At 45.6% G+C, this 26,935-nt stretch overlaps 1 protein-coding gene and 1 long non-coding RNA gene across 2 annotated transcripts in view; one reads left to right on the top strand and one right to left on the bottom strand.

Moving 5' to 3' along the window:
• LOXL2 (lysyl oxidase like 2) overlaps positions 1-26,935 on the top strand; it is a 103,680-nt gene that overhangs the window by 16,445 nt on the left and 60,300 nt on the right. Inside the window, exon 2 of the mRNA XM_055295683.2 lies at positions 18,969-19,406. Coding sequence (XP_055151658.1) covers positions 19,052-19,406 — 355 coding nt within the window. The 5' untranslated portion in view covers positions 18,969-19,051. The remainder of the gene's footprint in view (positions 1-18,968; positions 19,407-26,935) is intronic.
• The window catches only part of LOC129491409 (uncharacterized), a 29,366-nt gene continuing 23,741 nt past the window's right edge, over positions 21,311-26,935 (bottom strand). Inside the window, exon 3 of the long non-coding RNA XR_008660545.2 lies at positions 21,311-24,295. This is a non-coding gene — a long non-coding RNA (uncharacterized lncRNA). The remainder of the gene's footprint in view (positions 24,296-26,935) is intronic.

Here is a 26,935-nt window from a genome sequence, read left to right as displayed (position 1 = left end):
TTGGTAGATGAAATCCTGAGACTTAGAAAAATCTAAGTGGGCCTAGGTCACAGAGCTAATAAGCTAAGAAATAAGATTTGAACCAAACTCTGCATGACTAAGCCACTAGTCCATGCTGCTTATGGTCAGTAAAGAGGTGGCAGAGCATCCCACCTGTTCTTCCTGGAAGGGTGTGCTGTGGGCTGTCTGAGTGGGCCCCTGCATTGGGAGGTGCCGGAGACCCTGGGGAGGGTAAGCTGATCTCAGCTGATGTTTATAAGGAATACCTCGATCCCCGAGTCCCTGTGATGTGAAGGAATTCTTTCCTGATCTCTCTCTGATAGCCCCCCAAGGACACAGTGCCTCTTGTTGGCAAAGCTTATACTAGAATCATCTGTGTGAATGTTGTAGCCTTGAATGGATTGCATTGAATGTAAGAGGGTTCTCAGCTGTGCAGTCAAGAGCCCAGTGAGACCATATTAGGGGGATAATTTCTCCCTTTCTGAAGAGCCAGGCACAACCAACTTTTCCTGGCGGTCTCTGGCTTTTATTTGTGTCAGAGACTTCAGTTCTTTGGCACCTTGCCTTGTCCTTCTAATTATGACCCACTCCTGGGCTCAACTGTGTGAATAATTAAGGCCATCTGCTACGGCAGCTCCCAGACCTCACTCAAACGAGGTTTGAACAGGATACTCTCCAAGGTGGGCCTCTCACCTTGGCTTATGCCTGCAATCCCAGCACCTTGGGAGGCCTTCCCCTTGTGGACCCTTGTGTGCCTGTGAAAGCTGCATTTCTTTGGAGCGTGTGGAGGGAGCTATGGAGATCCTTGGCCTGATTCTTCCGTGTTCTGCTGACCCAGTTGGCAGATGCTCTCTGCTTGCATTCAGGGTAGAGGAGGGTCCTGGAATTTCCATGATGTGGACTGAGGTGACTTCACTGGAGCAGATGCTTCTTAGACTGTCAATGTTGAGACACCCTTGGAGGTCTTCCAAGGTGAGTGCTGAGAATAGATCTGCCTGTTTTCTAAAAACTCTCCCCACTGTGGTATCTCCACCAAGCTTTTTTATTTCTTTTGCGAAATTAAGATCTCTGAGCAAGGACTAATAGAACAGGTATGGAGAAGAGAAATGTGTCTGCCATGTTAGTCCAGATGTCCTCAAATGTCTGGAAGGGTAGATGGAGAACTTACATATTTGTTTATTCTAAGACATCATAAGAGACACAGAGCACTTATATTTTGTTTTCTTTCTTTTTTTTTTGGAGAGGGAGTCTTCCTCTGTCGCCTAGGCTGGAGTGCAGTGGCATGAGCTCAGCTCACTGCAACCTCCATCTCCAGGGTTCAAGCAAGTCTCCTGTCTCAGCCTCCTGAGCAGCTGGGATTACAGGTGTGTGCCACCATGTCTGGCTAATTTTTGTAGTTTTTAGTAGAGACGGGATTTCACCATGTTGGCCAGGCTGGTCTCGAACTCCTGGCCTCAACAATTAGTGAATAAGAGTGTCTGCTCTGGTATCTGGCTGGCCTGGTTACAAATTCCAGCTTGATCACTTTTTAGCAGTGTGACTGTAGGAAAATCATGTAGCCTTTCTGTCCCTCAGTTTTTCCTTAGGAAAATAGGGATGCTGATAATACCTTGCTCAGGGGTGTTGTCCAAAGCTGTGTTGTGCAGTATGGCAGCCACCACCATATGGGGCCACTAAACACTTGCATTGCGCTGGTTGGAATTGAGATGCACTGCAAACACAAAGTACATGCTGGATTTCAAAGAGTACAAAAAGAAAAAAGAACGCAAAACATCTCAATAATCTTTATATTGATTCCATATTGAAATAAATTGCATCAAATAAAATATATCTTTAACATTGATTTCATCTGTTTCATTCTACTTTTGGAATGTGGCTCCTAGAGAATTTAAAATTTCATTTGTGGCTCTCATTAGGTTTCTATTGGGCAGTGCTCATCCAGACGAGAGGATGAAATGAGTGAATACCTGTCTTAGCACTTTTCACATGCTGATTGATACTGATCAAAATCAGATTGATACTGATGAATGATTAATAAATATAGGTTCTGTTTTACTTTCAAACATCCAACTTTGGCTGGGTGCGGTGGCTCATGCCTGTAATCCCAGCATTTTGGGAGGCTGAGCCGGGCGGATCATTTAAGGTCAAGAGTTCAAGACCAGCCTGGCCAACATGGCGAAACCCCTTCTCTACTGAAAATACCAAAAAAAAAAAAAAAAAAAAAACATTAACCGGGTGTGGTGGTGCGTGCCTGTAATCCCAGCTACCTGGGAGGCTGAGGCAGGAGAATTGCTTGAACCTGGGAGGCAGACGTTGCAGTGGGCCGAGATCATACCACTGCACTCCAGCCTGGGCAACAGGAGTGAAAAGCTCTGTCTCAAAAAAAAAAAAAAAAAAGAAAGAAAAGAAAAAAGATCCAACTTTCTCTTCACAGAAGCCCACCTTCAGCATCAGCCCATGTGGTGTCCAGGTTGCTGTATAAAAGTAGAGGTGATCCTGTTCGAACAGGACAGGGGGCCCAGGGAGTGGTAAATAAATACATAAAACAGACAGAGAATAGGAAAGTCTTTATATCCATAGCTGAGGGAAACTGCTGTGGAATTGCTCCCTCCAGTCTTTGCACGATAAAATTACCAGACCCCCAAAGGTTACAGCAAATTGCCTCTTTGCACCTTCTAATTCACTAATTCACTGTCCATGCTGAAATCTGGGAAAGCTGGAGGCTTTTTGTTTGTTTGTTTTCTTGAGACAGAGTTTCACTCCGTCTGGAGTACAACAGTGTGATCTCGGCTCACTGCAACCTCTGCCTCCCGGGTTCCAGCGATTCTCCTGCCTCAGCCTCCCAAGTAGCTGGGATTACAGGCACCTGCCACCATGCCCGGCTAATTTTTGTATTTTTAGTAGCAATGGGGTTTCAACACATTGGCCAGGCTGGTCTCGAACTCCTGACTTCAGGTGATCCGCCCGCCTCGGCCTTCAAAGGGCTGAGATTACAGGCATGAACTACCACGCCCGGCCGCTGGAGCCTTTTAAGTTACTCCTTCCTTCTGCCTTCCTGAGACATCTATTTGGAAATGGACTCAGATAGGAAATGAAGTCTGTCCAACTCCTCGAGCCTCCTGAACCAGCTGCAGGTATTGCTGGAAGTAAGCTGAGTGGACTTCTAGGAGGAGGTGAGACTTGAGGAATTGCCGTTCCCTGTTGGTTGTGCAGAAGTAACTGCAGGTAGCCTGTTCTCCCCTCTGTGTCAGCAACACTCACTGCCTCAGGTCTTGACAGCCCCTTTGGAGCACCCATGTCCAGCATGTGTTTAGAGGCTCATTTCCTTCAGGGCAAGCAGGTGTGTGCAGCTGAGTGGGCGCGTTGCCTTGGAAGTAAGCTGTGCTTGGCTGGGATCATGCCTTGCTCTGCCCCTCCTTGGTCCAACCTTAAAACCCATAATTCCTGTCTACACATAAGCCTTGATTATCTGCTAGGGTGAGATTTTCTGATCCCAGATCTTCGTATTCCATAAATTACCTCAACATTTGCCTACTGCCTCTACTACACAAGTGAATTTCAGAGGCAAACAGGTATATAGGCGAGCTGTTTTGAAGGGCACGGGTCAGGTCCAACTACTGAAAAATCCTAACGTTCTTACTGCCAGCCTTGCACAATAGGTAAAATTCATATCTAGAAATTCACATCTAGGGGTTTCTTGTTAAAAACATAAAAGTGCCCTCTTAGAAATAACTAATCTATTCCTTAAGCCTTAAATGTCTTAATATGAAAAATGACAAGGAATGAATTTGTCAGCTTGCATTCCAATGTAATTAGGTCAGAGGGAAAGGTAGTAGTGATAGGATGTGAATATTGGAATAGAAATTTATATTTATTCACTCGGTCAATATTTACTAAGTATGAAGCACAGAGCTCCACAATCAGAGGTTCTAGATTCAAAGGAAGGAAAGAAGCAAATTAACATGACTGATTTGATGCTGTGTGCTAGGGATCTTCACGTTATTTCATTTAACCATCATACACACACACACACACACACACACACACACACACAAGGTAATTTCTATATTTGGAAGAAGAAATTGAGGCTCTTAATATAGCTAGGAAGTGGGGAAGGCAGGATTCAGACACCGTGTTCTGATTCTAAGACACCCAACATCACCTCTCTAGGGAAGCAGTGGCACCAGTAAGTTCCAGGAGGAGGGTTGTGGAGAGGCAGGAGGGCCCACACAGTGGAAGACGGGAAGGTCACAGGTCCCACTCTACTAGCCCTTTGACCTAGGCTCATAGGGTCAAGTTTGTTTAAAACCGCTGCGGAGAGGCATGTTAGGTACCAGAGGACCACCAGGTCAGATCAGCTGGGTGTGGGTGGAGCAGCCCTGGAGAAGTCAGGGCCCAGAGTAAACACACATGGAATTGAGGGTGGGAGCAGGTGTTTGGGGTGGGTTCAGCCATGCCAATCGGGTATAGTCGCCTCCAACAGATGATGCAGCACGTAGAGAGAATGGTCCACCCCAGAGAAGAACATCATCAGACAGTCTTGACAGATCCAGGAAGGAAGCATTACGGAGTTCTAGCAGCAGAATCAGGACCACTGATGTTGGAGCTGGGTTTCCAGAGGGAGGGATTCAGGTCCTAGACAGACTCACCAGAGCAGGGCAGAAAGACACAATTTAGCCCATAATAATAGTCTTGTTCACCTAGGACTTTTAGGACTTCAGTGGTTCTATAAAGCCCCAGAATAGGGCTCCCACCTCCTGGGAAAAAGTGAGGATAAAGTCAGAAAGTTTCTCCTCTGCTTTGCCACTGTGTTCATTCGCTGATTGCACATTTTTTTTTTTTTTTTTTGAGATGGAGTCTCGCTCTGTTGCCCAGGCTGGAGTGCAGTGGCACAATCTCGGCTGACTGCAAGCTCTGCCTCCTGGGTTCAAGCGATTCTCCTGCCTCAGCCTCCTGAGTAGCTGGGACTACAGGCATGTGCCACCATGCCCAGATAATTTTTGTAATTTTGGTAGAGATGGGGTTTCACCATGTTGGTCAGGCTGGTCTTGAACTCCTGACCTCGTGATCTGCCCACCTCAGCCTCCCAAAGTGCTGGGATTACAGGTGTGAGCCACTTTTCCCAGCCGCTGATTGCATTTTATCACAGGTCAGAATGTGTCTACTTCACAGAGATAAAAACTGAAAAGGGGGACATGGTTTTCTGGGTGTAATGGAGCCCACTCATTATGGCAACCAAACTATAATCTCAGAACTTCTGCCTGTGCTCATTCCAGCTCCTTTGTGAGCTCTCAGTTGTCTATAAATGACGCTGTGGCTCTCTCCAGCATCATCAGCAAGGCTGTGGTTTGCCTGGTCCCCTCTGCTGTCTTTCCCAGGAATGAGGGGTCTACTCCGAGCCATGCTTCCCCTGTTATTATCCAATCCATTTTAATTAAGCGGCTAACATGCACCAGGCAGTGTTAGGCTCGGGGGCCCAGTCAGGTACCCGTTCACCTATAACACCCACTTATGTGTGAGCAATGTAAGCAGAGAGAGGGGACAACATTGGCGCCCATGGAGCCTGGCATGGCCTCGCCGTCCCCATCCTGACCTGCAGGAGGCAGTGCGGTCACCCAGAAGGCCTGGCAGTGTTTTCTCTCTGAGGTTGGAAGGATACCAATGTGAAAAATGAATCTTACAAAGCAACAAGGGAAAAGCTCAATAGAAAAAGGGGCATAAGGCAGGAAGACATAATCTCCAAAAAAGAAATACAGGTGGCCAATAAGCACGGGGCAGGGGAGAGAAAAAGCTCCACCTCCTTGGTAATAAAAAGAATGCTTGTTAAAACAAAATACCCTTTTTTGCTTATCAGATGGAGGAAAGTTTGAAAACATGGTCATAGCCAGAGTTTCTGAGGTTTGGGGGAAACCTACATACAGCTGGTGGAGGTTTCAATTGGCACAGTCTTTCTGGAAGGCAGTTCATATAGTTTTGCAAAAGTGTTGATTTTGTACAAACCCTTTGGCCCAGCAATTTCACTTTTAGGAATTTATACCAAGATTGTGCCAAGTTTCAGCTACAACAACGTTTACAGCAGTAAGAAATTTAGAAACTTCATTATTATATATCCATAAGATTGAATACTATGTTATAAAAATCTTATGAAAGAATATTCCATAAAGCATAATGTTTGCAATATACTGTTCAATGTGAAAAGCAGTTTAGAAAGCAATACGTAGAAAATGATTCCAATTTTTAAAAGGAAATGTTTACAAAAAAAAAAAAAAAGACTGGAGAGGTTTACAACACAGTTTTGATCATGGTTACCCGCCCCCCAGTGGTATTACAAGTTATTTTCTTCCTTTTATTTTATTTTATTTTATTTTATTTTATTTTATTTTTCTGAGACAGAGTCTCTCTCTGTTTGGAGTACAGTGTCACAATCTCGGCTCACTGCAACCTCCACCTACCAGGTTCAAGCAATTCTTCTGCCTCAGCCTCCCAAGTAGCTGGGATTACAGGCGCTTGCCACTACGCCCAGATAATTTTTGTATTTTTAGTAGAGACAGGGTTTTGCCATGTTGCACAGGCTGGTCTTTAACTCTTGATCTCAAGTGATCGGCCGCCTTAGCCTCCCAAAATGCTGGGATTACAGGCGTGAACCACTGCGCCCGGCCCTTATTTTCTTCCTTTTACTTGTTTGCGTTTTCCAGCTTGTGTAACTTTCACTATAAAGAACAATAACAACAAAAAAAAAACCTTAAGAGTAATTTTTAAAAGAAGAGAAAAGAAGTTGGGTTTAATATGTTACGATCCTCCAGAGGAGGGAGTAGGAGAAGGCCCTACAAAAGAGGAAAAAAGTTTGGGAGCACCGTTTTAGAAAAGATTTAGGAGTTGAACACTAAAGCATTCCCACAGATTTGAGAATCCAGGAAAATGGGTAGAGCAGTTTACAGATACACAAATCCAGAGATTAAGATGTCTTTTTTTTTTTTGAGACGGAGTCTCGCTCTGTCACCAGGCTGGAGTGCAGTGGCGTGATCTCACCTCACTGCAACCTCCGCCTCCTGGGTTCAAGCAATTCTCCTGCCTCAGCCTTCCAAGTAGCTGGGACTATAGGCACACGCCACCATGCCCAGCTAATTTTTGTATTTTTAGTAGAGATGAAGTTTCACCATGTTGGCCAGGATGGTCTTGATCTCTTGACCTCATGATCTGCCTGCCTCGGCCTCCCAAAGTGCTGGGATTACAGGGGTGAGCCACCACGCCCGGCCTAAGGTGTCTTTTAAAACGTTGCAAGGGGGCGGTTCCAAGATGGCCAAATAGGAACAGCTCCAGTCTACAGCTCCCAGCGTGAGCAACGCAGAAGACGGTGATTTCTGCATTTCCAACTGAGGTACTGGGTTCATCTCACTGGGGCTCATCAGACAGTGGGGGCAGGACAGTGGGTGCAGCCTGCAGAGTGTGAGCCAAAGCAGGATGAGGCATTGCCTCACCCAGGAAGCGCGAGGGGTCAGGGAATTGCCTTTCCTAGCAAAGGGAAGGGCTGACAGATGGCACCTGGAAAATTGCATCACTCCCACCCTAATACTGCGCTTTTCCAACGGTCTTAGCAAATGACACACCAGGAGATTATATCCTGTGCCTGGCTCAGAGGGTCCCGTGCCCACGGAGCCTCGCTCATTGCTAGCACAGCAGTCTGAGATTGAACTGCAAGGAGGCAGTGAGGCCGGGGGAGGGGCGCCCACCATTGCTGAGGCTTCAGTAGGTAAACAAAGCTACCGGGAAGCTGGAACTGGGTGGAGCCCACCGCAGCTCAAAGAGGCCTGCCTGCCTCCGTAGACTCCACCTCTGGGGGGAGGGCACAGCTGAACAAAAGGCAGCAGAAACCTCTGCAGACTTAAATGTCCCTGTCTGACAGCTTTGAAGAGAGTAGTGATTCTCCCAGCATGGACTTTGAGATCTGAGAACGGACAGACTGCCTCCTCAAGTGGGTCCCTAACCCCTGAGTAGCCTGACTGGGAGGCACCCCCCAGTAGGGGCAGACTGACACCTCACACGGCCAGGTACCACTCTGAGACGAAGCTTCCAGAGGAATGATCAGGCAGGAACATTTGCTGTTCAGCAATATTTGCTGTTCTGCAGCCTTCACTGCTGATACCCAGGCAAACAGGGTCTGGAGTGGACCTCCAGCAAACTCCAACAGACCTGCAGCTGAGGGTCCTGACTGTTAGAAGGAAAACTAACAAACAGAAAGGACATCCATACCAAAACCCCATCTGTACGTCACCATCATCAAAGACCAAAGGTAGATAAAACCACAAAGATGGGAAAAAAACAGAGCAGAAAAGCTAAAAATTCTAAAAATCAGAGCGCCTCTCCCCCTCCAAAGGAATGCAGCTCCTCACCAGCAACGGAACAAAGCTGGACAGAGAATGACTTTGACGAGTTGAGAGAAGAAGGCTTCAGACAATCAAACTTCTCCGAGCTAAAGGAGGAAGTTCAAACCCAATGTATAGAAGCTAAAAACCTTGAAAAAAGATTAAACGAATGGCTTACTAGAATAACTAGTGTAGAGAAGTTCTTAAATGACCTGATGGAGCTGAATACCATGGCACGAGAACTACGTGACGAACGCACAAGCTTCAGTAGCCGATTCGATCAACTGGAAGAAAGGGTATCAGTGAAGGAAGATGAAATGAATGAAATGAAGCGAGAAGTTTAGAGAAAAAAGAGTAAAAAGAAACAGATAAAGCCTCCAAGAAATATGGGACTATGTGAAAAGATCAAATCTATGTCTGATTGGTGTACCTGAAAGTGACGGGGAGAATGGAACCAAGTTGGAAACACTCTGCACGATATTATCCAGGAGAACTCCCCCAACCTAGCAAGGCAGGCCAACATTCAAATTCAGGACATAGAGAGAACACCACAAAGATACTCCTCGAGAAGAGCAACTGCAAGACACATAATTGTCAGATTCACCAAAGTTGAAATGAAGGAAAAAATGTTAAGGGCAGCCAGAGAGAAAGGTCGGGTTACCCACAAAGGGAAACCCATCAGACTAACAGCTGATCTCTCGGCAGAAACTCTACAAGCCAGAAGAGAGTGGGGGCCAATATTCAACATTCTTAAAGAAAAGAATTTTCAACCCAGAATTTCATATCCAGCCAAACTAAGCTTCATAAGTGAAGGAGAAATAAATTCCTTTACAGACAAGCAAATGCTGAGAGATTTTGTCACCACCAGGCCTGCCCTAAAAGAGCTCCTGAAGGAAGAACTAAACATGGAAAGGAACAACCAGTACCAGCCACTGCAAAAACATGCCAAATTGTAAAGACCATCGAGGCTAGGAAGAAACTGCATCAACTAATGGGAAAAATAACCAGCTAACATCATAATGACAGGATCAAATTCACACATAACAATACTAACCTTAAATGTAAGTGGGCTAAATGCTCCAATTAAAAGACACAGACTGGCAAATTGGATAAAGAGTCAAGACCCCATCAGTGTGCTGTATTCAGAAAACCCATCTCACGTGCAGAGACACACATAGACTCAAAATAAAGGGATGGAGGAAGATCTACCAAGCAAATGGAAAACAAAAAAAGGCAGGGGTTGCAATCCTAGTCTCTGATAAAACAGACTTTAAACCAACAAAGATCAAAAGAGACAAAGAAGGCCATTACATAATGGTAAAGGGATCAATTCAACAAGAAGAGCTAACTATCTTAAATATATATGCACCCAATACAGGAGCACCCAGATTCATAAAGCAAGTCCTTAGAGACCTACAAAGAGACTTAGACTCCCACACAATAATAATGGGAGACTTTAACACCCCGCTGTCAACACTAGACAGATCAACGAGACAGAAAGTTAACAAGGATACCCAGGAATTGAACTCAGCTCTGCACCAAGCAGACCTAACAGACATCTACAGAACTCTCCACCCCAAATCAACAGAATATACATTCTTCTCAGCACCACATCGCACTTATTCCTAAATTGACCACATAGTTGGAAGTAAAGCACTCCTCAGCAAATGTAAAAGAACAGAAATTATAACAAACTGTCTCTCAGACCACAGTGCAATCAAACTAGAACTTAGGATTAAGAAACTCACTCAAAACCGCCCAACTACATGGAAACTGAACAACCCACTCCTGAATGACTACTGGGTACAAAATGAAATGAAGGCAGAAATAAAGATGTTCTTTGAAACCAATGAGAACAAAGACACAACATACCAGAATCTCTGGAACACATTTAAAGCAGTGTGTAGAGGGAAATTTATAGCACTAAATGCCCACAAGAGAAAGCAGGAAAGATCTAAAGTTGACACCCTAGGATCACAATTAAAAGAACTAGAGAAGCAAGAGCAAACACATTCAAAAGCTAGCAGAAGGCAAGAAATAACTAAGATCAGAGAAGAACTGAAGGAGATAGAGACACAAAAAAACCTTCAAAAAATCAATGAATCCAGGGGCTGGTTTTTTGAAAAGATCAACAAAATTGATAGACTGCTAGCAAGACTAATAAAGAAGAAAAGAGAGAAGAATCAAATAGATGCAACAAAAAATGATAAAGGGGATATCACCACCAATCCCACAGAAATACAAACTACCATCAGAGAATACTATAAACACCTCTACACAAATAAACTAGAAAATCTAGAAGAAATGGATAAATTCCTGGACACATACACCCTCCCAAGACTAAACCAGGAGGAAGTTGAATCCCTGAATAGACCAATAACAGGTCTGAAATTGAGGCAATAATTAATAGCCTATCAACCAAAAAAAGTCCAGGACCAGACGGATTCACAGCCGAATTCTACCAGAGGTTCAAGGAGGAGCTGGTACCATTCCTTCTGAAACTATTCCAATCAATAGAAAAAGAGGGAATCCTCCCTAACTCATTTTATGAGGCCAGCATCATCCTGATACCAAAGCCTGGCAGAGACACAACAAAAAAGGAGAATTTTAGACCAATATCCCTGATGAACATCGATGCAAAAATCTTCAATAAAATACTGGCAAACCAAATCCAGCAGCATATCAAAAAGCTTATCCACCATGATCAAGTGGGCTTCATCCCTGGGATGCAAGGCTGGTTCAACATACACAAATCAATAAACATAATCCAGCATATAAGCAGAACCAAAGACAAAAACCACATGATTATCTCAATAGATGCAGAAAAGGCCTTTGACAAAATTCAACAGCCCTTCATGCTAAAAACTCTCAATAAATTAGGTATTGATGGGACATATCTCAAAATAATAAGAGCTATTTATGACAAACCCACAGCCAATATCATATTGAATGGGCAAAAACTGGAAGCATTCCCTTTGGAAACTGGCACAAGACAGGGATGCCCTCTCTCACCACTCCTATTCAACATAGTGTTGGAAGTTCTGGCCAGGGCAATCAGGCAGGAGAAGGAAATAAAGGGTATTCAATTAGGAAAAGAGGAAGTCAAATTGTCCCTGTTTGCAGATGACATGATTGTATATCTAGAAAACCCCATTGTCTCAGCCCAAAATCTCCTTAAGCTGACTAGCAACTTCAGCAAAGTCTCAGGATACAAAATCAATGTACAAAAATCACAAGCATTCTTATACATCAATAACAGACAAACAGAGAGCCAAATCATGAGTGGATTACCATTCACAATTGCTTCAAAGAGAATAAAATACCTAGGAATCCAACTTACAAGGGATGTGAAGGACCTCTTCAAGGAGAACTACAAACCACTGCTCAATGAAATAAAAGAGGATACAAACAAATGGAAAAACATTCCATGCTCATGGATAGGAAGAATCAATATCGTGAAAATGGCCATACTGCCCAAGGTAATTTATAGATTCAGTGCCATCCCCATCAAGCTACCAATGACTTTCTTCAGAGAATTGGAAAAAACTACTTTAAAGTTCATATGGAACCAAAAAAGAGCCCGCATTGCCAAGACAATCCTAAACCAAAAGAACAGCTGAAGGCATCACTCTACCTGACTTCAAACTATACTACAAGGCTACAGTAACCAAAACAGCATGGTACTGGTACCAAAACAGAGATATAGATCAATGGAACAGAACAGAGCCCTCAGAAATAATACCACACATCTACAACCATCTGATCTTTGACAAACCTGACAAAAACAAGAAATGGGGAAAGGATTCCCTATTTAATAAATGGTGCTGGGAAAACTGGCTAGCCATATGTAGAAAGCTGAAACTGGATCTGTTCCTTACACCTTATACAAAAATTAATTCAAGATGGATTAAAGACTTACATGTTAGACCTAAAACCATAAAAACCCTAGAAGAAAATCTAGGCAATGCCATTCAGGACATAGGCATGGGGCAAGGACTTCATGTCTAAAACACCAAAAGCAATGGCAACAAAAGCCAAAACTGACAAATGGGATCTAATTATAAACTAAAGAGCTTCTGCACAGCAAAAGAAACTACCATCAGAGTGAACAGGCAACCTACAGAATGGGAGAAAATTTTTGCAATCTACTCATCTGACAAAGGGCTAATATCCAGAATCTACAAAGAACTCAAACAAATTTACAAGAAAAAAACAAACAATCCCATCAAAAATTGGGCAAAGGATATGAACAGACACTTCTCAAAAGAAGACATTTATGCAGCCAACATACACATGAAAAAATGCTCATCATCACTGACCATCAGAGAAATGCAAATCAAAACCACAATGAGATACCATCTTACACCAGTTAGAATGGCCATCATTAAAAAGTCAGGAAACAACAGGTGCTGGAGAGGATGTGGAGAAATAGGAACACTTTTACACTGTTGGTGGGACTGTAAACTAGTTCAACCACTGTGGAAGACAGTGTGGCGATTCCTCAAGGATCTAAACAAGAAATACCATTTGACCCAGCCATCCCATTACTGGGTATATACCCAAAGGCTTATAAATCATGCTGCTATAAAGTCACATGCACACGTATGTTTATCGTGGCACTATTCACAATAGCAAAGACTTGGAACCAACCCAAATGCCCAACAATGATAGACTGGATTAAGAAAATGTGGCACATATACACCATGGAATAGTATGCATCAATAAAAATAATGAGTTCATGTCCTTTGCAGGGACATGGATGAAGCTGGAAACCATCATTCTCAGCAAACTATCGCAAGAACAAAAAACCAGACACTGCATGTTCTCACTCATAGGTGGGAATTGAACAATGAGAACACTTGGACACAGGAAGGGGAACATCACACACTGGGGCCTGTTGTGGGGTGGGGGGAGGGGGAGGGGGAGGGAAAGCATTAGGAGATATGCCCAAAGTAAATGAGGAGTTAATGGGTACAGCACACCAACATGGCACATGTATACATAGGTAACAAACCTGTACGTTGTGCACATGTACCCTAGAACTTAAAGTATAATAAAAAAAAAAGAAAAAAATGTTGCAAGACCACATATTTTTTTCATTTCTTTCTGGGACAGCATTAGAGGATCTGGAAGTCTCTGAAGCCCTTGGGGGGTGGGGGTGGGAAGGTCAGGGGAGGGAGATAGACAGTGCTAGGCTGGGGGTAGTAGAGCTTCGCGGTGGGGGACAGAGCCCAGGTCAGCCTGCCACCGCCTTCAGATCCTGGCTTGCATTTACCGTCAGCGCAACCTTAAGCAAGTTATCAAACTTCTGTGTGCCTCAGTTTCCTCCCAAGGATAATAACGGTGCCTACCACATCAAATGAATTAAAACACTAGAGTGTTGAGAACAGTGCCCTCACATGGGGGTGCTTTATAATGTTAGCTGCTTGCCAAGCACTCTGTGTGACCTTTGGCAATTCATTGGCTTTCTGTCTTTAACTTCCACAAGATGAGGATACATTTAAAAATTAAAAAGCAACCCCAAAACCTAGCTAGGCATGGTGGCGCATGCCTGTGGTTCCAACTACACGGGCAGCTGGGTAGGAAGATCTCTTGGGCTCAAGAGGTCGAGGCTGTGGTGAGCTATGATCGCACCACTGCACTCCAGCCTGGGTGACACGGCAAGACCCTGCCAGGCAGTGTAGAAGAGGAAAACCTTCCTGAATTCAAAGTTAGGCGCCCCCTGGCTCAGTAGTTCAGACCATGAACCATCATCGATACCTTGTAGGTGAACTCCAGCTAGGCAGTCAGCTCCATGGGAAAGAAGACCTCTACTCCCAGCAGGGCCTAAGGTATAGCAGGAGCTCAATGAATGCTTGTTGAATGAATAAATCAGTTTAGTACTGTGAGCTGGATGGGGATACATGATAATAGATTTCCAAATCCAACATTCCCAAATATTTGGGGATTTTCTACTTGTTCTTTTATTAATGGTTTATAGCTGAATTCTGCTACAGTCAAACAACATATTTTGCATAATATCATTGTATCTTAATATCTTAATATGTTTATATCATTATATCTTCCATGTGTCCCTGGAGCATAGCTGCTTTCTGCAGTTGCTTAGTACGGTTTATAGAAACTTGTGAATTAGGTTAAGTTTGTTAATTATGTCATTCACATCTTCAGTGCCAGGATTTTTCTGTGTCTTTCTTCTATCCGTTACTGACAGAGGTGTGTAAAAATCTCCCACTCTGATTATGAATTTATCTATGTTTTCCTTTTAGTTCTGTCAATATTTCTTTTATATATATTGAAGCTATGCATACACATTTAGAAGGGTCATATTATCCTGGTGGATTGACTTTCATTATCGTAAATTGTCCCTTTTTGTCTCTGGTAATGTTTCTTGTCTTAAGGTCAACTTTATCTAAAGTTGATCTTAAGTTGATCTGACTTCGTACCAGTTTCCCTCTGGCTAATGTACACATGGTATATCTGTTTCCACCCTTTTACATTAAGCTTCTGTGTCTCTTCTAAGAAATACAGAGCTGGATTGGGCTAGGCGCAGTGGCTCACACCTGTAATTCCAGCACTTTGGGAGGCTGAGGCAGGTGGATCACTTGAGGTCAGGAGTTCGAGACCAGCCTGGCCAACATGGTGAAACCTCATCCCTACTCAAAATACAAAAATTAGCTAGGTGTGGTGGTACATGCCTGTAATCCCAGCTACTTGGGGGGCTAAGGCGGGAGAATCACTTGAACCCAGGAGGCAGAGGTTGCAGTGAGCCAAAATCGCACCACTGCACACTCCAGCCTGGGCAACAGAGCAAGACTCCATCTCAAAAAAAAAAAAGAAATATAAAGCTAAATTGTTTTGTTATATTCATTCTGATGATCTTTGTCTTTTAATTGGAGTATTTATTTTATCTAATGTAATTACTGATATATTGGAGTTTAAACCCACCATCTAATATTTTTTCTTTATGTAAAATTGTTTTATGTTACTTTTTCTCTGTTTTATTGCTTCAATTTTGGATTAATCAAGTATTTTTTAATTCTACCATTTCTCCCCCCCACCCCCTTATTAACCTGTTAGTTCTACTTTTCTTTCAGTATATGGTTCTTACAATGATTCTTATAAACATTACAACATGCAGTTATTAGACTTGCTAAAGTGTAATAGACAATAGTACTTTTACCACTTCCCAGACAACACAAGAACCTCAAACCACTTGAGCTCCGTTTAATGCCTTCCTGCCTTTTGTGCTACGCTTGCCATGTTTTTTTGTGTTTTTTTTTTTTGTTTTTTTTTTTGTTTTTTTTTGAGACAGTCTTGCTCTGTTGCCCAAGCTGGAGTGCAGTGGTGTGATCTTGGCTCACTGCAAGCTCTGCCTCCTGGGTTCACGCCATTCTCCTACCTCAGCCTCCCGAGTAGCTGGGACTACAGGTGCCTGCCACCACGCCCAGCTAATTTTTTGTATTTTTAGTAGAAACGGGGTTTCACCGTGTTAGCCAGGATGGTCTCGATCTCCTGACCTCGTGATCTGCCCGCCTCGGCCTCCCAAAGTGCTGGGATTAAAGGTGTGAGCCACTGCGCCCGGCCAGTTGCCATGCATTTTAATCATACATATATTTTAAACCCCACAGGACATTTTTCCTGGTTTACACACTCGATCTTCATTGAGATTTACCTACATCATTTCCCACTTCATACTCTTCATTCCTTCCTACGCCTCCTTACTGACATCTGGGATGATTTTTCCTTTAGCCTAAAGAATTCCCTGTAGCATTTCCGTCTTGTGGGTATTCTGGTGACAGACTCGCTCCTCTTTTGTTTATCTGAGATGTCCTTATTTTACCTTCATTCTCTTCACTGGGCACAGATTCTAGGCAGACTTATTTTTTTCTGCCCTTTGAAAATGTTGTGCTGTTAACGTCTTGTCTCCTTATTTGTGTTGAGGGGACCAGCTGTTAGTCTTTCTGCTGCTCTTTCTAAGGTAACTCAGCTTTTCTACCCTGTGTTTAAGATTTTTCTTTCTATCTTGTCTGCTCTGCTGGATTTCGATGTGCCCAGATGTGGTTTTCCTTGTAAACTACACTGTGTGGGCTTGTTGGCTTTTGTCATTCTGGAAAATTCTAGGCCATTATTTCTTCCATTGTTTCCTCTGCACATCCTTTCTCTCCTCTTCTTTGGGATTCCATTTATGGAAATGTCAGACCTTCCTATGCCCTGGCTTCTAGAGTGCAGCTCTTCATGAATGCATCTGAGAGCCTGGAGCTATTTAACAGGTCCCTTTGTCCTTGGTAGGTTCTGAACTCCCAGTCTCCCCAGTCCCTGAAGGCTGCCTGCAGCTTTGCTTAGCTTCTCAGCCTGTTGATCGCTGCCGTGGAATTGGCGAGTATCTTCCAGGGAAAAGCAGAGACAAATGTGAGCCTCACCTCAATGCCCTTCCCATCTCTCTGGATTCTTGGCTCCTTCAGCCCTTGCTGCCTCGGTAGCTTTCTCATGTCTTTGAACATATGTTTTTAATATTTTACCTTCCTTTTCTAGTTGTTCTTGGCAGGAAGCTTTATTTACTACAAGGTAGCCTGACACATCCAGAGGCAGATGTGTTGCTGAGCAGAAATGACAAAGAGGTGGTTTCTGTCCCTTGGGCCTGAGGGTCCGGTGGCAGAGCCAGACATGACAACAGTGTAAAGCGCAAGCAAAATGTGATGTCAAAGGGAAGCAGAAAGACATTCAATCTGATAGGAGGACCTGGGAAGGTCTCCGTGAAGAACAGGAAGGATTGCACCAGGTGCCATTTGGAGGGGAGGCGAGGGGATGGAGGTGCGTTGTTCTAGGTGTCAAAAGCTGAGGCTGCTATAGGCTGATATGATGGGACGTGTGCCATGGGCAGGGCTGGGGTGAGAGAAGGGAGACACCATTGTGGGAACCGAAGCAGGGAAGGTAGGCGCGTGCCACAAATAAAGGCTTTTGTATCCAAGCTGAACCAGGACTTTTTATATGGGATGGCAGATTGGGAGTGACTCGTTCTGGCTTTGCTTGCACTAACTGTGCAACTCTGGTAAAATCTCTAATCCTCTCTGGTTCTTGACTTTGTTGTAAAATAAGAATCCTAATAATACCTGCCTCTTCTATTCCCCAAGGTTCTTGTGAGACATAGGTAAGCTTGAGGATGCAGATGTGCTTTGATGGGAATGATGCGTGGCCAGGACCGATTCCCTTCAGAGCCACACTACTAGGGGGTCAGGCTGTGCGTTGGTCAGTTGGTCAGGAGCTATCACAGGAATGCTCCATCACTTTCTGGCCTTGTTTGTTAGTCACAGGATGAGGATGGCTGGCTCTCTGGTGACATCAGAAAGCTTTCCAAAAGCCTCAGTTCGGACTGTCCCCCAGGCTCTAACATCTCCACCCCAGCATCCTCTTTGGGGCACTGAGCGCTGCTGGTCACCCAACAGACACGGAACTGCCTCTCTCCAAGGCAGATCATCCCTCCATGCACAGCTCTGGACAGCTCTGACTGCAGGAAAGTTAGCCAGTCCTTCCTCAAAGGTAGTGTGCCATGACCAGAAGAATGTGATTAGCGTATTCCTCTGCACAGGGTTAAAATAAAATACCTTATGCCCCCACCTAAGTTTCCACCTGCTCATCCTGGTTTGGGGCCCTGCATCTTTCTCCACAAGACTCACGTGTGGTCCTTTTAAATAGTCTCCTCTTTTCTCTGAATTACGGGAGGACCAAGATACACGGGGTCTCTTACTACATGATTTCACTTGGGAATTCTTAGAGGTAGGCTCCACAGATACGATGACCATGACCTTGAGGATTTTAAAACTCATTTAGCATTGCAGCCCTCAAAGCTGACGGGAAAATTATAATTCATCTAGCAAATGCTCCTGTAGTGTTTTGGGGTGCCATTCATTTAATGGAGGGTGGGTGTGTTGAACATCCTGCCCTCACCGCTTCAGACCTGCTCCTTCTCCACCGGCCCCCATGTTCTAGGAGGCCGGCCCATGCGGGCTCCCTCAGTGGGCTCAGCTCCCTTGCCAGTGGCTTCGAGTTGGAGGGGGCTGGGTTTGCACCAGAATGATTCAAAGACAGGAGGAAAGGGAGTCAGGTATTTATTCTCCCTCCCGCGTCCCCGCCATTGCCATGGGTTGGCTCTGAGACCCTCCAGTGAAGGCCGCAGCTCCTAAGAGACAGCTTCCTCTGCCAGTCTCCAGTTCTCACCCCCGCAGGCTTCCTTCAAGCCTAGGGTGGTCACAGCCCCCCTAAGTCGCTAGCCCTAGGGTGTGACATCAGCCTTTGTTAGTTCCGCAGAACTCTGCCAGCATGTCCGTAGTCTTAAAAAACTCTCCTTAAATTAAGTTGGAGTGTGCTCTGTTCCCTGCCAGGAACTCTACTGGAAAAAGGATTCTATAGAGATGACAAGGCAGTAGGTAAAGGAGGTGGGACCTCCCAGCCCTGCGTGGCAGAAATGTCAGGTAGGAGTGGGCCTGGATTGGCGTCGAGAATGGACGAGCTTTCCATATTAAGCCAAGGGGTATGAAATCACTGGTTCTCTTTGTAGGTCTCCGTAAGCCCATGTTCCCATCCTAACACATCTCTCCTCTCTTCCAGAAAGCTCCTGCTGCTTCCGTACCCTGCCTGTCCCTCCCAGCTGCGCAGGGCCCCTTCGTGGGATCATCAGCTCGAAGACAGGGATGGAGAGGCCTCTGTGCTCCCACCTCTGCAGCTGCCTGGCTGTGCTGGCCCTCCTGTCCCCCCTGAGCCTGGCACAGTATGACAGCTGGCCCCATTACCCCGAGTACTTCCAGCAACCGGCTCCCGAGTATCACCAGCCCCAGGCCCCCGCCAACGTGGCCAAGATTCAGCTGCGCCTGGCCGGGCAGAAGAGGAAGCACAGCGAGGGCCGGGTGGAGGTGTACTACGACGGCCAGTGGGGCACCGTGTGCGATGACGACTTCTCCATCCACGCTGCCCACGTCGTCTGCCGGGAGCTGGGCTACGTGGAGGCCAAGTCCTGGACTGCCAGCTCCTCCTACGGCAAGGGGGAAGGTAAACGCTCTGTGCTTTGGATCTGAGTGCTGTCACCTGGCAAGGCCTGGAGCGGCCTTCCCTGAGGTCAGCTTGGGAGAGGAGGCTGCATGCACTGTGAAGCGTACATTCTTGGTGATGCCCATGTAGGGACTGGCATCCTTCTGTGCCCACTCAGGCTGCACCCTGCAGGAAGGCGGGGTGGGGGGGGGGCTTGAGGAGGGGCACAGTAAGTGACCAACCATACTGATTTGCCCTAGACTTTCCTGGCTTTAGCATAGAAAGTCTCACATCCTGGGAAAACCTCAGGAAAACCAGGACAGTTGGTGACCCCAGGTAGGGGGTGAAATTGGCCTGTGCTCCTCTCTTCACCTCATATGCTCTGCCTGGGGGCTGCGTCAGCCCAGGGGAAGTTGCGCTTTACTCCAAATCGTTCCCTGTTAGGAAAGCCTCTTGCTCTTCCTCACAAAGGCTCCCACATGCTTGAGTTCCCTGACACCCCCCACCTTCCTGGCATGTGGAGTTAATCGTTTTCACACTAACCTGCTATTGCGGGCTTGGTCAGGATAGACACAGAGATGCTTTGGGTTTTTCACCGTTGGTTAGCCTATTCTTTCCTCCCTTGTGAGGTTCAAATTTATTAATTTATTTTAAAAATTGTTTTAAGAGCTGGCCAGGCATGGTGGCTCATGCCTGTAATCCCAGCACTTTGGGAGATCGAGGCGGGCAGATCACTTGAGGTCAGGAGTTCGAGACCAGCCTGGCCAACATGGGGAAACCCCATCTCTACCAAAAATACAAAAATTAGCCAGGCGTGGTGGCGAGTGTCTGTAGTCCCAGCTACTCGGGAGGCTGAGGCACAAAAATCGCTTGAACCCGGGAGGCGGAGGCTGCAGTGAGCCGTGATCACGCCACTGCACTCCAGCCTGGGTGACAGAGAGAGACTCCATCTCAAAAAAAAAAAAACAAAAAACAAAATAAAACAAAACAAAACAAAAACCCCCAAAATTGCTTTAACAGCTTTGAGGAAGGACAAGTTTGAAGCCCTGAACCTAGAGCTCAGTCTGTACTGACCTCTGACACCACACTTTGTAGGAAGACGCATGTCCTCTCCAGCCTCATTTTCCCCATCTGGAAGTTGGGCTAAGAACTCCTGAAACCCTGACAGCGTATGTTCCCAAATAGGAAAGAGATAAGCATGGAGGGAATTGTTTCTTTTTAAACATTTTTCCAGGAGCTAAGAGTTTCCTATCTCTGGGTCAGCCAGGCAAAGGAAGCTCCCACACCCGCCCGCCCGGCTAAGCTGTAGCCCAAACCTCAGCACAAGTCTGGCTACTGGACTAAAACAGAGCTGCCTACACTCCTGTCCTGGACTAAAGGGCTAATGCCATGTTGACTGCCTAAGAATCGCCCAAGGGAGCTTAAAAGTACAGAATAGCGCAGACCTCAACCCACTGTAATCTAGTTTAAAAGGTCTGGGCTGGAGCCCAGGACTGTGTCTCTTTTGGAAGCCTGCAAAGTGACAGGTTTGGGAGTCATTGAAATTGATAACTGTTATCCTCCCTTCCAACTTTTCTGTTATTCTAGAAATTGTAGGAGAAAGGAAGTCCCATCTCATACACATCTCACCTCCATGCAATTGAAAATTTCCTGTTGGGGTAACTGGATCAGGAGACAGCACAGAGTCAAATGTTCTCTGCAGCTCGCTCTGGGCTCCCTAGCAGCAATGAGAGCCACAGCAGTGAAGTTAGCAAATGCTGGGCTTTAGAACCCACTTCCTCTCTTCTTTAAACAAACGTCTGATACTTCCACATCTCTGTTTATCCGGCTGGCTGAGCGATCCAGGGGTAACCTCAGATTCATGTTTTCCATTCCAGGCTTTCCAGCACTCATTATTTTATAACAAATGCTTTCCAGTGACTGGGTATTTTTCCGGTGACAACTTAATTTGATTTCAACCTCAATTTAAAACACCTGTTGTCAGACAAGGGGGCTGTGGTTTTTCCCTATCAGGAGCAGGCATCGGGTAGTAGGAGACAGGTTTTTAACCAGGTGGGACTTTGCCATCCAAGCGTCGTGAAGAGTGAAAAGTTCCAAGGAGTGGAGGGAATATGAAAGGGAAGGATTAAACTCGTGGTCCATGGAAACTGTGCTGGGTAAGAAGGGTGGTAATAAGTGGAGAAGTTGAAGGATTGTGCATAGCTGCTGTGATCACTGGATTGCGGGTCTCTGTTCAGATGGAGATACAAGAAGTTTACTAAAAGATGAAGGGAGCTGTGTGTGGGTGCAGAGCAGGAAAGGGGAAATGTAGATTGAGGGGTGCAATCTCTGGTAATGAGAGACCTGAGCTATGACCATGGGACAGCAGCTGGAGCAGGGTGGAGGACAGTCCCTGAGAGAGGAGGTGTATTAACGAATAGACCAGGAGTACTGGAAAGGTCATCTTTGTGGACGTGGAAACCATCAAGGGTTATAAAAGGAATAACGTCAAAGAGAGGAGGAAGAAACAGATGCTTGAAAAAAAAAAAAAAAAAAAAAAAGAACCCTGTCTTGTGTTCAAGGCTTTACGAGTTAAGCTGCTTACGTGAAGTGGGTGCTCGGTTTATGACATGAGAGATCTTTTTACATCTAAATGTATTTGAATTTCACCAGCATCAGTCCAGATCTTTATCACTGGGTACATGGTGGGCACTCAGTGAATATTAGCTAATTGATTCATTTTGATTTGGCAGAATGGGAAAAAGAGTTGGCAAAAGAGTTCTTGGTATAGTGAGTACAGAACGTGGCCAGCACCCAGGGCTTGCTCCGGTGGGGCTTAGGGGCTTAACGTGCCGGCCAGACTGTGGATAAGGCTGCCTCTCCAGGACCCCTCAAGCTCCTCTGAACTTCAGGCTGGAGTAATGAAACCAGGGAGGGCACCAGGGACGTTCTGCGTTTTCTAGCCTGGCCTGTCCATAGACTGTTCTCCCAAATCGTCTCTGAGCTCAGGTAAACCACAGGCCCTTTTAGAGAGTTCTGGAGGGAGCAGCTGTCCTGTTTCTCAACCCCTGTTCGAGGTTATAGCAGCTGAAGCTAAGGTGGTTGCTCTCCTTCACCTGTCTTCAGAATCAGGAGGCTAAGCCTATTTATTCCCAGTCACATCCCTCATTCTTTAGACCACAGCGACGAAGCCAGCGATAACTACATTGGAACCCCACAGATTTTTTTCTTTTCTTTGAGACAGAGTGTTGCTTTATCACCCAGGCTGGAGTGCAGTGGTGGGATCTAGGCTGACTGCAACCTTCACCTCCTGAGTTCAAGTGATCCTCCCACCTCAGCCCCCCGAGTAGCTGGGATTACAGGTGTGCACCACTAGGCCCAGCTGATTTTTTTAATTGTATTTTTAGTAGAGACGGGGTTTTGCCATGTCGGCCAGGCTGATCTCAAACTCTTGGCCTCAAGTGATGTGCCCACCTTGGCCTCCCACAGTGCTAGGATTACAGGCTTGACCCACTGCACTCATTTGTGACCCCACAGAGTGTAACTTGAATAATTTCCATTGTCCTGGGCTCTGGCATTCCAACGGAATTTCATTTATGATTTTTACCTTCCTAATGATCTGTTAACTTGTATATATATATTTATCTCTTCTTTCATCAGGAGAGGCATTGGAAGGAAAGAGTAAGATAAAATTTGACTTCTGAGTGAATGGCTTTCTTGTGTCCAAAGTTTGACTCTCATCTTGTGTCCCAAAGACATGGCTTTCCTGGCAGCTCTGAGGAGGCATCTACTGGATTGTACCTAGAACCACCCTGCTTTCCAGCAGGCAGACCCAGAAGCTGGTTGCATTGGAATCGGAGTAGTCTAGTTAATAAGCACTAAGCCTGTAGAGGAAAAAAAAAGGGCCCTTTGCAGTGTCTCATGCCTGTAATCCCAGCACTTGGGGAGGCTGAGGCAGGCAGATCACCTGAGGTCAGGAGTTCGAGACCAGCCTGGCCAACATGGTGAAATCCCGTCTCTACCAAAAAATACAAAAATTAGCTGGGCATGGTGGCATGCGCCTTTGGTCCCAGCTACTTGGGAGGCTGAGGTGGGAGACTTGCTTGAACCTGGGAGGCGGAAGGTGCAGTGAGCTACGATTGCACCACTGCACTCCAGCCTGAGCGACAGAGTGAGACACTGTCTCAAAAAACAAAAACATTTTTGTTATGAAATCAGGCCAAATGAGTATACCATGCATGGTGATGCTGTCTTGGGCTAAGTACAAATTCACATATCTGCCATCTAAGTAGAAATTGACCAAGCATATGTGGAAGGGGTCCATGGAAGATTCATAAGAGAGCAGCTCTTTGGGGCAGGCTCTGTAGGGTCTCTGGTTTGCAGCTATTCTCAGTTCCTTTGATGATGCACTGGTCGACTTCCAGGTCCTTAGCGAGGGGGGTTTCTCTCACTGCAGATGGAATAGGGTGCCACCGCTTTTCACCATCTCTGTCACTTCAGCAGCTTTGCGACAGAACATTCCGCTTAGAACGTGGAGGGTCTTTTCTGTTGCTAGTACTTAGCAAGACAAACATTGGTTTGTTGTTGAGACAGCAATCGATTAGGGAGTGTATGTTTCAGTGGAGCTTGACTGCTTGGAAACCAGGCCAAATTGAGAAGCCAGTTGGAAAACCTCAGCCCAGATGTTTTCAATTAGCTCTTTGTTCTCCACAATGGATCCAAGGTGCTGTCGTTTGAGCCCTGACCAGCAGCCGTGAGAACAGACACGTTTCAGCAGGGCCTGGACATCAGGAGACTGGCCCTGGGGTCCTTCTCAACCTTGAAGAGCCTCCGTTTCTCTCCTTGGTTTTCCAATCTCTCCAATGGGAATGTTTTTATTTGCTTTTCTCTTACATCGTGGAAGCAGTAGAATGCATTGTTTTTCTGACGGACTGGAAGAAGGAAGGGGAAAGGGAGGTTGAAAGCGTGCCAGGCACATACATTACCTCATTGAGTCTCCATGGCAACCTGTTTGCTCGGCATCATTATTTTGGCTTTAGAAATGAGAAGCAGGTGTGGTGAGGTAGTTGACCGCATCACACAGTGCCCCAGTGTGTGGCAGATGGAACTTGAACCCAGGTTCGTTTGACTATGTCTGCTGCTCTAGACTCCTAAAAGGAGCTGTGAGAAAAATGAGAGGTTTAGATTTGTTTTCTTTCATTTTACAGTGGCTCTTATAAAAATCACTATTTGAAAACCCTCTAGCACTTTATAATTAAAATCATGGCAAAATGTACATCACATAAAATTTACCACCTTAACTTACTGGATTTTTTTCTAGAGACAGGGTCTCACTGTCACCCAGGCTGGAATGCAATGGCAGAGTCACAGCTCACTGCAGCCTCAACCTTCTGGGCTCAAGCAGTTCTCCCACCTCAGCCTCCTGAATAGCTGGGACTACAGGCATGCGCCACCACACCCAGCTAAATGTTTTGATTTTTAGTAGAGACGAGGTCTCGCTATATTGCCCAGGCTGGTCTCGAACTCCTGAGCTTGAATGATCCTCCTGCCTTGGCCTCCCGAAGTATTAAGATTACAGGCGTGAACTGTGCCCAGCCCAACCTTAAACATTTTTAAGTGTACAGTTCAGTAGTGTTAAGTATATTCACGTTGTTGTGCAACCATCATCACCAGAACTTTTCCATTTTGCAAAACTGAAACTCTGTGCCGATTAAACCACCACCTTCATTTCTTTCTCATCCCAGGCCCTGGCAGCCACCACTCTACTTTCTGTTTCAATGAATTTGACTCCTCTAGATACCCCATACAATATTTGTCTTTTGGGACGGGCTTATTTCACTTAGCATAATGTCTTTATGAATCCATATTGCAGCAGGTTTCAGAGTTTCCTCCCTTCTGAAGGCTAATATTCCATTGTATGGATAGACCACATTTTGTTAATGGACACTTGGGTTGCTTCCACCTCTTGGCTATTGCGAATAATACTGTTATGAACACAGGTGTGTAGATATCTGTTAGAGACCCTGTGTTCAATTCTTTTGCGGATCATATGGTAATTTTATTTTTAATTTTTTAAGGAAACACCGTATTGTTTTCTATAGCAGCTGCACGATTTTGCATTCCCATCAACAGTGCACAAGGGTTCAAGTTTCCATACCCTTGCCAGCACTGTCATTTTCTGTTTTTTTGTTTCTTTTTGTTTTTGAGACAGAGTCTTGCTCTGTCACCAGGCTGGAGTGCAGTGGTGTGATCTCAGCTCACTGCAACCTCTGTCTCCTGGGTTCAAGCGATTCTCCTGCCTCAGCCTCCCGAGTAGCTAGGATTACAGGCACGTGCCACCTCGCCTGTCTAATTTTTTGTATTTTAGTAGAGATGGGGTTTCACCATGTTGGCCAGGATGGTCTCGATGTGCTGATCTTGTGATCCACCTGCCTCGGCCTCCCAAAGTGCTGGGATTACAGGCGTGAGCCACTGCCTGGCCCATTTTCTGTTTTTTTTTGATAGTAGCCATCCTAAGGGTGTGAGGTGGTGTTTCACTGTGGTTCACCCTCTAGCACTTTGCACACTGAATTCTCTACTTAGTGCAAGTGAGGCAAAAAAACAGGAGGTAAGCAGAGTCCCATGGTGGCCTTCTGGAACATGATGAGGTGGCTCCGTGGGCCAGTCTGGCTGGGCTGTCTCTGAGCCAGTGATGGGAAACATTGGGAAGTAAGAGGAGCTGAATAGGAAGTCAAGGCCTAGGCTCCTGGGTTCAAGGGGTGGTGGGATAATCATGCCACCTCGTCCTCTCGGTATGGGAAAACCAAGGCGATACTACATGTGAAAATGCCTTAAAAATCTCAAACCAGGCTGGGCGCAGTGGCTCACACCTGTAATCCCAGCACTTTGTGAGGCTAAGGTAGGCGGATCATGAGGTCAGGAGATCAAGACCATCCTGGCCAACATGGTGAAACTCCATCTCTACTAAAATACAAAAAATTAGCCAGGCGTGGTGGCATGCGCCTGTCGTCCCAGCTACTTGGGAGGCTGAGGCAGGGGAATCACTTGAACCTGGGAGGCGGAGGTTGCAGTGAGCCGAGATCGCGCCACTGCACTCCAGCCTGGCGACAGAGCAAGACTCTGTCTAACAACAACAACAACAAAAAAAACAAAACAAACCTCAAACCTTCAGTGGCAGGAGAGTTTACTTTTTCCCTGAAGGGTCAGAGTTCAGCCTCTGCTACGGATGGAAGGTGAGACTGGCTTATGCCATAATCAGTGTCACTAAAACATCATCATCATCACTGTTTTTAGTAACTATGGCCAGCAATGAACTAGGCACATGCTTCGAAGTATCTCTAATCTACACACAGCTGTGCAGCTGAAGTGTCATTGTTAGCCCCACTTTACTGATAAGAAAAAGGGCCCTTGACCAAGGTTATACTGCTAAGTGGCTGAACAAGAACTCAAACCCAGCTTGGTACCCAAAGCCCCGCACTTTCCACTATCCCATGCAACTTCTGGGCTTAAATCTAACTTCTATCCTAATCATGTTCAACCTACTACATCCGCAGATCACATCAGGTGCTTAC

Source organism: Symphalangus syndactylus, chromosome 10 (assembly GCF_028878055.3).
Source record: "Symphalangus syndactylus isolate Jambi chromosome 10, NHGRI_mSymSyn1-v2.1_pri, whole genome shotgun sequence".
Lineage (NCBI taxonomy): Eukaryota > Metazoa > Chordata > Mammalia > Primates > Hylobatidae > Symphalangus > Symphalangus syndactylus.
The sequence above is the reverse complement of the archived record's forward strand: the minus strand, read 5'-3'. Positions and strand labels throughout refer to the sequence as shown.